Here is a 9,993-nt window from a genome sequence, read left to right on the forward strand (position 1 = left end):
GCAACAACAATAATTGTTGTTGTGCTTTCTGAATTGTTATTTTGTTTTTTAGACTTGCGTTTGTAATTTGTTATTTTGTTTTCAGAATTGTGATTTGCTTTGCACTTCTCGGACACCGTATAAACCAGCTAAGATCAGCAGTGAACACACCAGCTATGAAGCTTTTGAATTGTTAGATGAAAACAGAACTAGAAAAATATTAAAATCACGAGAAAAATACCTTCTGAATACCTTCTAAAATTGAACTATTTTCCACTTTTATTCTGCAATTGCTTCAAACCAGAATTTAAAAATATTAATTTCATTTAAAGAAAAAAACAACAACAACAACAACAACAAAAGACATCAAAATTGAGACACGCGTTAAAAACAAGTAAACATCAAACATTAAAACTGCGAAAGTTCACCTATCATACATTTCCTACAAATATAAGTATTTATATCAGGTGCTTTTTTTCATAAATATGGTTGTTTGAATATTCAAAAAGCTCAAAACCAAAGCAATATTATTGTGATATTCTGTAGGCCACACCTAGAGATACTAAAACGCTTCTGTCTTAAGCGGCAAATGTAAATATGGATCATCTAATCAATAATTGACCATATATGTGAACATACATATTAAATGAGTATGCTCTGCATAAGTCAGATCCAAAAGGGACCTCAGGTTCAGGTCTTCAGTAATTAATATTTAACAGCTTCTGGGTTGCTGGTAAAGCAGGTCATGAATATGGATCAGTCTTTTATCTCGGGGTTGGTGGGTTGGTCTCTGCCATTAGTCCGCTTTTCAACATCGAAACAAAGCATCCCTCTAAACCTGTATGACGGATCACAAAAGATGTTTAACAGAACGGCAAAACAAAAATACTGTAAGTCATACAGGTTTTGTAAACACTTAATTCGTAAGTCGAGCTATTCCTCTAAGACGGCTAAGATCGGTTCAGGTCAAGGCTGAGATTGATGGCTGTGTTCTCAGAGCAAAACGACTTAAAGGGATAGTTCACTACATCTCGGATGCCCTGCGGGTAAGCAGATAAACATCACATTTTAACTTTTGGGTGAACTATCCCTTTAAACTCGCTCTTAAGGGACGACAGTGTAGGGCTGGTACGGTAGCATCTTCTGCCTGTCATTGATGGTGTGCATGTTTTTTTTTACTCTCATAGATTTTGTTACCATTGCCATGCATTATACGACTGATAGACTGCAACGGCTGGAGTTAAAAATCATCATATGTGTTCTACTGAAGAAACAAAGTCACCTACATCTAAGCAGATAAACATCACATTTTAACTTTTGGGTGAACTATTCCTTTAAGCTCGCTCTTAAGGGACGACAGTGTAGGGCTGGTACGGTAGCATCTTCTGCCGTGACATGTTGCCAAGTATGGTAACCCATACTCAGAATTTGTAGATTCCGTTTTTTTTTTTTTCTGGACTCCTTTTTAATGGTTAAATTACATTTTACTAATCAAAAAGCATGTCTAATTAATTAAAATCATGAAACTTAAACAATTTAACATCAATTTATTAAAAGTTTAACAAATATTACATGTTTAGGGCCCTATGAAATGTTTTATTTTTCCAACCTTATGTTTTATTGTAACCAAGCACGTCTAATTATTTGAAAGCATAAAACAAGTTCCATTTATTCTTACAATAGCCTCATGATTTTTTGCTCAGAAATTCTGTGTTATGTATTTAAATTTTTTTTAAGGCATAAAACATTCATTTAATCTATCTTTTAAGTAATGAAAATTAAACAAATTGTATTTTTTGGAAAATAAAGGTAGTTTAATATTACAATTAAAACATTGAAGAAATATTGAATGCTTATTCCTTAAAAATAAGATTTAATAATTTTAGTAGTAGTAGCCCGTTACGTACATTCTACTCAACAATTGTCTGCCACAATGTCTTCAAGTTAAACCGAACTTTTATTTTGACGAGTTGCCGTAAATACCTTTTCATTTCTGTGTGTGTATGACATGAGGATAGTTTTACTGAAATGAAACGGTCAAGTGCTCATGAAGTGACCCTCAGGGCAGTTCTGGAGATGTTGTTCATGTATTTAATGTCTGTACAGAGGCTAATATCACCGCAAGCGTCGCGCGCGCTTCAGTACGAGTACTACACAACACCGTGCGTCTGCGCCATTCATTAACACAGAGACACGCAGAATTCATATTTAAAAATGAATCGTTTTGCAGCTTAATATTTACAAATACTAGTGGGAGCGTGCTCACTTGTGTGTGTGTGCGCGCGCAGACGTAAAGACGCAAGACTCACATCCTCAAAGGATTCGTCCCATCCCTCGCTGGTGACGACAAACTGGACCTTCTCGCTCATGTAGTCTTCGACAGCTCTGAGGAATCAAACAGATCAGATCATTTCATCGGTCACGCTCCACCTACAGCCTCTCGAAGGCCTGCCGACGCTAATGCCATTCATCTGAAGCGCTTCAAACGGATTACGGATGCGTCACGCTCTCGCAATTATCTGAATGCATGCCTGTCTCGTACCCGTTGAAGGCGATGATGTAGCGCTGAAGTTGCCTTTTCTGGTTGTCAGGGAACTTGCCGTAAAGATAGAAGCGTGTTCCTGTTAGGAAGTCTGAAGGAGCAAAAACAAAGATGATTTAAAGGTTTAGTTCACTTCCAGAATAAAAGTTTCCTGGGGATTTACTCTCCCCCATGTCATCAGAGATGTTCAAGACTCTTATTCCTCGGCTGGGATCGTGTAGAGCTCTTTGAAGCTGCACTGAAACTGTGATCTGGACCTTCAGCCCGTTGGTCCCCATTGAAGTCCATTACACGGAGAAAAAACCTGGAATGTTTTCCTCAAAAACCTTCATTTCTTTGCGACTGAATACAGAAAGACGTGAACATCTTGGATGCCATGGAGGAGGGTAAATGCCCAGGAAATGTATATTTTGGAAGTGAACTAATACTTTAATAAATGTAATACTCGAGACATCCATGTCAAGATGAAGCGGTGAGGCAGACCTGGCAGTTCAGGGATGGGTTTATCCTCCTCTTCCTCAGCATCCGTGTTCTCATCAGTAGAGCCGCCGTACAGATCTTCATCTTTCACCTGAACTGTGCTTTCCTTTGCTGCTTTCTTCCTCCTGCTCTCCATCTTCACCCTAAATCAGCCGAACACAAACACTGGAGCGTTACGCATCTGGAAAACAAAAGACTTCTTGACATTCATGAGTTGAGACCAACATAAATGTGAGGACTTTTGTCTGATAGCCTGGTATGATTCTGCAGTTGATTATAATGCATTATCAAATTAGCCAAAATAATTAATTAACAAGCATACAACGACCCGGTCAATGCATTTCTGTTTATTAAATATTTTAAATGTCATTTTTGGCATACACTACACCATTCAGATGAATTGGTTTCTTTATTAAAGAAATTAATTTTATTCAGCAAGCACAACATATGCTATAAATGCTGTTCTTTTTAAACTTTCCAGTTATCAAAAAAATCCTCGAGAAAAGAAAGCAAGCATCACGACTGTCTTCAACATTGATAATAATCAGAAATGCTTCTTAAAGCAGCATATTATACTGATTTCTGAAGATCATGTGACACTGAAGACTGGAGTAATGATGCTGAAAATACAGCTGCGCATCACAGAAATACATTACAGTTTAACAGAGATTCACAGAGAAAACAGCTGTTTTAGATTATAATAATATTTCACAATTTTTACTGTATTTTTCATCAAATAAGTGCAGGTTTGCACTTTGACCCTGATCAATAACTCTTCTTTAGCTGCATTTAGACAACATTTTTCAAGAGCCTGAATAACGAGAATCTCAAAACAACTGGGAAAAGAGCACAAACAGGGAACGTCAAAGGACAACTGATGACATATTTAGAAAGCAATAAATGTCTTACCTGTTCAGCTCATCTTCAGTGTCCATGCCAGACGCGTCGCCCTCTGCGAGCAGACGCACAACATGAAAAAACATAATAGAAATAGACAGTAATCGTATTTTAAGTCAACAGTATACACCACAAACTGATCTTAATATTTAAATAATCATGCAGGAAAGCCTATTACGGACAGTCCAGAAAATGAAAAGCTTTACAAATGAAAAGTGCAAAGACGTAAATCTATATAGTTTTAGCCTATCATGCTCTGCCAAAGCTGAAACACAAAAAAAAAAAAAAAAAAAAAAATTTTTTATCAAAAAAAAAAGTATGACATGAGGATAGTTTTACTGAAATGAAACGGTCAAGTGCTCATGAAGTGACCCTCAGGGCAGTTCTGGAGATGTTGTTCATGTATTTAATGTCTGTACAGAGGCTAATATCACCGCAAGCGTCGCGCGCGCTTCAGTACGAGTACTACACAACACCGTGCGTCTGCGCCATTCATTAACACAGAGACACGCAGAATTCATATTTAAAAATGAATCGTTTTGCAGCTTAATATTTACAAATACTAGTGGGAGCGTGCTCACTTGTGTGTGTGTGCGCGCGCAGACGTAAAGACGCAAGACTCACATCCTCAAAGGATTCGTCCCATCCCTCGCTGGTGACGACAAACTGGACCTTCTCGCTCATGTAGTCTTCGACAGCTCTGAGGAATCAAACAGATCAGATCATTTCATCGGTCACGCTCCACCTACAGCCTCTCGAAGGCCTGCCGACGCTAATGCCATTCATCTGAAGCGCTTCAAACGGATTACGGATGCGTCACGCTCTCGCAATTATCTGAATGCATGCCTGTCTCGTACCCGTTGAAGGCGATGATGTAGCGCTGAAGTTGCCTTTTCTGGTTGTCAGGGAACTTGCCGTAAAGATAGAAGCGTGTTCCTGTTAGGAAGTCTGAAGGAGCAAAAACAAAGATGATTTAAAGGTTTAGTTCACTTCCAGAATAAAAGTTTCCTGGGGATTTACTCTCCCCCATGTCATCAGAGATGTTCAAGACTCTTATTCCTCGGCTGGGATCGTGTAGAGCTCTTTGAAGCTGCACTGAAACTGTGATCTGGACCTTCAGCCCGTTGGTCCCCATTGAAGTCCATTACACGGAGAAAAAACCTGGAATGTTTTCCTCAAAAACCTTCATTTCTTTGCGACTGAATACAGAAAGACGTGAACATCTTGGATGCCATGGAGGAGGGTAAATGCCCAGGAAATGTATATTTTGGAAGTGAACTAATACTTTAATAAATGTAATACTCGAGACATCCATGTCAAGATGAAGCGGTGAGGCAGACCTGGCAGTTCAGGGATGGGTTTATCCTCCTCTTCCTCAGCATCCGTGTTCTCATCAGTAGAGCCGCCGTACAGATCTTCATCTTTCACCTGAACTGTGCTTTCCTTTGCTGCTTTCTTCCTCCTGCTCTCCATCTTCACCCTAAATCAGCCGAACACAAACACTGGAGCGTTACGCATCTGGAAAACAAAAGACTTCTTGACATTCATGAGTTGAGACCAACATAAATGTGAGGACTTTTGTCTGATAGCCTGGTATGATTCTGCAGTTGATTATAATGCATTATCAAATTAGCCAAAATAATTAATTAACAAGCATACAACGACCCGGTCAATGCATTTCTGTTTATTAAATATTTTAAATGTCATTTTTGGCATACACTACACCATTCAGATGAATTGGTTTCTTTATTAAAGAAATTAATTTTATTCAGCAAGCACAACATATGCTATAAATGCTGTTCTTTTTAAACTTTCCAGTTATCAAAAAAATCCTCGAGAAAAGAAAGCAAGCATCACGACTGTCTTCAACATTGATAATAATCAGAAATGCTTCTTAAAGCAGCATATTATACTGATTTCTGAAGATCATGTGACACTGAAGACTGGAGTAATGATGCTGAAAATACAGCTGCGCATCACAGAAATACATTACAGTTTAACAGAGATTCACAGAGAAAACAGCTGTTTTAGATTATAATAATATTTCACAATTTTTACTGTATTTTTCATCAAATAAGTGCAGGTTTGCACTTTGACCCTGATCAATAACTCTTCTTTAGCTGCATTTAGACAACATTTTTCAAGAGCCTGAATAACGAGAATCTCAAAACAACTGGGAAAAGAGCACAAACAGGGAACGTCAAAGGACAACTGATGACATATTTAGAAAGCAATAAATGTCTTACCTGTTCAGCTCATCTTCAGTGTCCATGCCAGACGCGTCGCCCTCTGCGAGCAGACGCACAACATGAAAAAACATAATAGAAATAGACAGTAATCGTATTTTAAGTCAACAGTATACACCACAAACTGATCTTAATATTTAAATAATCATGCAGGAAAGCCTATTACGGACAGTCCAGAAAATGAAAAGCTTTACAAATGAAAAGTGCAAAGACGTAAATCTATATAGTTTTAGCCTATCATGCTCTGCCAAAGCTGAAACACAAAAAAAAAAAAAAAAAAAAAAAAATTTTTGTACTAAAATAACTAAACTAATAAAAACATGCATATTAAAAAATGAATAGCAAATTATAAAAAAGACAAAAACTAAAATATAGAAAATATAAAAATAAAACAATCAAAATATTAATAAAAAATTATAATAGTATCTCAGTACAAAAAATTAATTCAAAAAAAACTTTATGTACTAAAATAACTAAAACTTATAAAAACAGGCATATTAAAAATGAATTTAAAAAATCATAAAAAAGACAAAAACACTAAAATATAGAAAATAGAAAAATAAAACAATCAAAATATTAATTAAAAATTATAATAGTATCTCAGTACAAAAAATTTATTTAAAAAACTATGTACTAAAATAACTAATAATTAATTATTAATAAAAACAGGCATATTACAAATGAATAAAAAAATAAAACAGACAAAAACTACAAAAAATAAATGTACTAAAATAACTAAACTAATAAAAAAATGAATAAATTAACAAAAAATGATAATAGTATCTCAGTTACACTAAAATAGCATTGCCACTCTGTATTTCCCCAATATTCTGTGTGCTAGATCTAAATCTCGACCTGTTGACGTCTCTATTATTGCACAGTATGCAGTGCAGCCGCTCAGCCCTAATAACGATCACGATACACAATGATTCATCGTTTTCCTCTGAATGGTTTTAAGTTGCATGAACACATCCAGGAGAGCGAGGCTTGCTCTTGCAGCCCCTCAATTTACATAGAGATGAGAAACATGCCCAAGTCTCGTCTGTGCGAATGCTGCAGGCGCGTGTCTGTAGCACTTCCAGCCTCTCCAATCCTACTGCTCTCTTATGGCCCTCCGGTTTCTATTTCTCCTGATTGATTGGAGCGCTGCTTCATTAACCCGGCCTCTCCTGTCCTCCCTCGTAATCGTGCGACACGCAGCCGGAGTGAAGGGACCCCACGGCAAACGGGTTCACGTGCTAACGACTTTCGATGAGGGCCTGAGCGCAGTTGGCAAGCCTTACCTGTTCTGGCATGTGTTCAGCTTCAGAAGGTGATGATCAATAAATCGCTCAAAATGGCCATTAATGAGCTTTGCTGTGGACGCAGCTCTTCTCGGTTTACATGCATAATCTTACACGGATTCTGCTTAAGCCGTTTAAGCAAAACAACTAGATTATCAACCTGCACGTAAACGACTTTATCGGCTTCCTGTCTGGTTTTTCAACGCCTCGTGTGCATGTTTAGGTTTTAATGTCAAAGGTGGAGAACAGCTTTGCTGCAGTGGCGCTTTATTAGTGGCTCTAAAATAATTTTTCGTTAATTGAAAAAGCTGAAATTTTTCATTATTTGAAATGAAGCTGAAAAATATGAATATTAGACGAAAAACCAACTTAAACGTAAATGGAAATTAGAAATGTTGCTTTAGCAGGTAACTAAAATAAAAGAGTACTTAAACTTGAAATAAATATGAATTAAAGCGAAATAGAAATATTTTAAAAATGACAAATAAATTATCAAATTACTGAAAATTTCATTAATTGAAAAAAGCTGAAAGAATATAAATATTAGATGAAAAAATGACTTAAATGTAAACGAAAATTAGAAATGTTGCTTTGGCGACTAATTAAAATAAAACAGTTTTAGTAGTTTTAGTACTTATATATATATTTTTTTTAGAAATTAAGCTAAATAGAAATATAAAAAAACTAATAAAAAAAATAAAAAAAAAAGGTGAAAATTTTCATTAATTGAAAAAATAAAAGAATATAAATATTACATGAAAAAAACGACTTAAATGAAAATGAATTAAAATAATTGTAGTTATTTTAATACTTAAACTTGAAATACACATATATGAATATGAATTATATAAATATGAATTAAAGAGAAATATTTAAAACTAATAAAAATGACAAAAATGACTGAAACTAAAATTAAAATAAAAGTTGCAGGCATTTAAGCTAATTTAAAATATTATTAAATATAATAAAAGCACTCATGTGCTTCCTGCTTGAGTCGATGCGTGACAGGAAGTCAACAAATCTGAGGATGTCGTCTCTATGGCAACAACACGCAAGGTTATGATGCTCTGTTTATTCACGAATGATGGCGAGACAGTTTTGCATGTTTCTTGAGACGTGAACATATAAAGCAATCACCGCTTTCTGCATTTCCTCCTCGCTCTCATCCTCTTCTGCTTCAGTCTCCGAACTGGACTCGGCTCCATTCATGAGATACCTGGAAAAGACAGCGAGAAACGGCAGACTGAGTCTAACTGCAACTGGACGGGAACGCCTGAACATTAATTCAGGAGGAGATAAGTCTGAAGCTTTGATGGAGATTCCAGGAGCAGGATTTGAGACTGTACACAAATACACAAATACACAAGAGATGCACAGACAAACCAGACCTGGTGTATTTAAGCCATTATACACATTTTTTCTTTCAGTACCTTTACATTTTGCACATTTGCTCCATTAAAGAAATCATCAAAAAAGTCATAATTTCATCCTTGAGTTGTTCTAAATCTATGGAAGCTTATTTCCGCCAAGCATTAAAAATATAACAAAATTATCATATCTCATAATTGCAATATTAATTGTGAAATGTCAATTCTGAGAAAAAAAGGTCAGAATTGTGAGATGTAAATGCAAAGTTTATATCATGCAATTCTGACTTTTTTCCGCAGAACTGTGATTTATATCTCACAATTGCGAGTTATAAACTCTTAAAATTAAAAGTTACAATTTAACTCAATTTAAATATCTTTCTGACCTTTTTTCCCCTCGTAATTTCCTCAGAAATGCAATTTGGAGAAAAAAAGTCAATTGTAAGATTAAAAAAAAAAAAATCGCAACTACCTTTTTACATTTTTGGTGGAGTTTGTATCATGCAATTCAGACTTTTTCTCAGACTTGCAGAAGTTTATATACTGCAATTGCGAGTTATTAACTGCGAGATGTAAACTCAGAATTGAGATTAAAAAGATGCATCTGAATGCAGAATGTCCAAAATGTTCTTTTTCCTGTAAAATAATGGGGATTGTGGCTGTATTATAGTATTATAAATATTATAACACAATATAAGAATTATAACAAGTCCATATGATTCATTTACTTTAAGACATATGTCATGTACGACTTGGAATATAGTGAACCGTGTAAATCGCCATCGCACTGTATTGATGAGAGCATGTTTGTTTCATTGACGAAAGAAAATAATATTATAAAATTATAAATTTTCAAATGGTTTTAGGTGAGATATTCTTTTAAAATGTGCATGAAAACAAACAATCAACGTCTGCTTTATCAAGCAGAAGTATTATTGGGAATAAAACAGAAGTGTGAGCAAAAGGGTTCGAGAAAAGTGTTCGGAGGTTCTGCAAGGACACACACCTGAGCTGATCCGTGTGTGAGTGTGTGTGTGTGTGTGTGAGTGTGTATGTGAGAGAGAGTGTGTGTGAGTGAGTGAGTGAGTGTGTGTGTGTGTGTGTGTGTGAGTGAGTGAGTGAGTCAGTGAGTCAGTGAGTGTGTGTGAGAGAGTGAGTGTGTGTGAGAGAGTGTGTGTGTGTGAGAGAGTGTGTGTGAG

General features: G+C 35.9%; 1 protein-coding gene across 1 annotated transcript in view; it reads right to left on the reverse strand.

The window, feature by feature from the left end:
* Positions 1–811: 811 nt before the first annotated feature.
* LOC107601957 (DNA repair protein XRCC1-like) overlaps positions 812–9,993 on the reverse strand; it is a 41,305-nt gene continuing 32,123 nt past the window's right edge. The window contains exons 12-20 of the mRNA XM_016294329.1: positions 8,565–8,643; positions 7,542–7,551; positions 7,365–7,382; positions 5,279–5,349; positions 3,911–3,951; positions 3,005–3,144; positions 2,522–2,612; positions 2,289–2,364; positions 812–817 (exon numbers count right to left, since the gene is read on the reverse strand). Coding sequence (XP_016149815.1) covers positions 812–817; positions 2,289–2,364; positions 2,522–2,612; positions 3,005–3,144; positions 3,911–3,951; positions 5,279–5,349; positions 7,365–7,382; positions 7,542–7,551; positions 8,565–8,643 — 532 coding nt within the window. The remainder of the gene's footprint in view (positions 818–2,288; positions 2,365–2,521; positions 2,613–3,004; positions 3,145–3,910; positions 3,952–5,278; positions 5,350–7,364; positions 7,383–7,541; positions 7,552–8,564; positions 8,644–9,993) is intronic.

Source organism: Sinocyclocheilus grahami, unplaced genomic scaffold (assembly GCF_001515645.1).
Source record: "Sinocyclocheilus grahami isolate Dianchi unplaced genomic scaffold, SAMN03320097.WGS_v1.1 scaffold316.1, whole genome shotgun sequence".
Taxonomy (NCBI): Eukaryota; Metazoa; Chordata; class Actinopteri; order Cypriniformes; family Cyprinidae; genus Sinocyclocheilus; species Sinocyclocheilus grahami.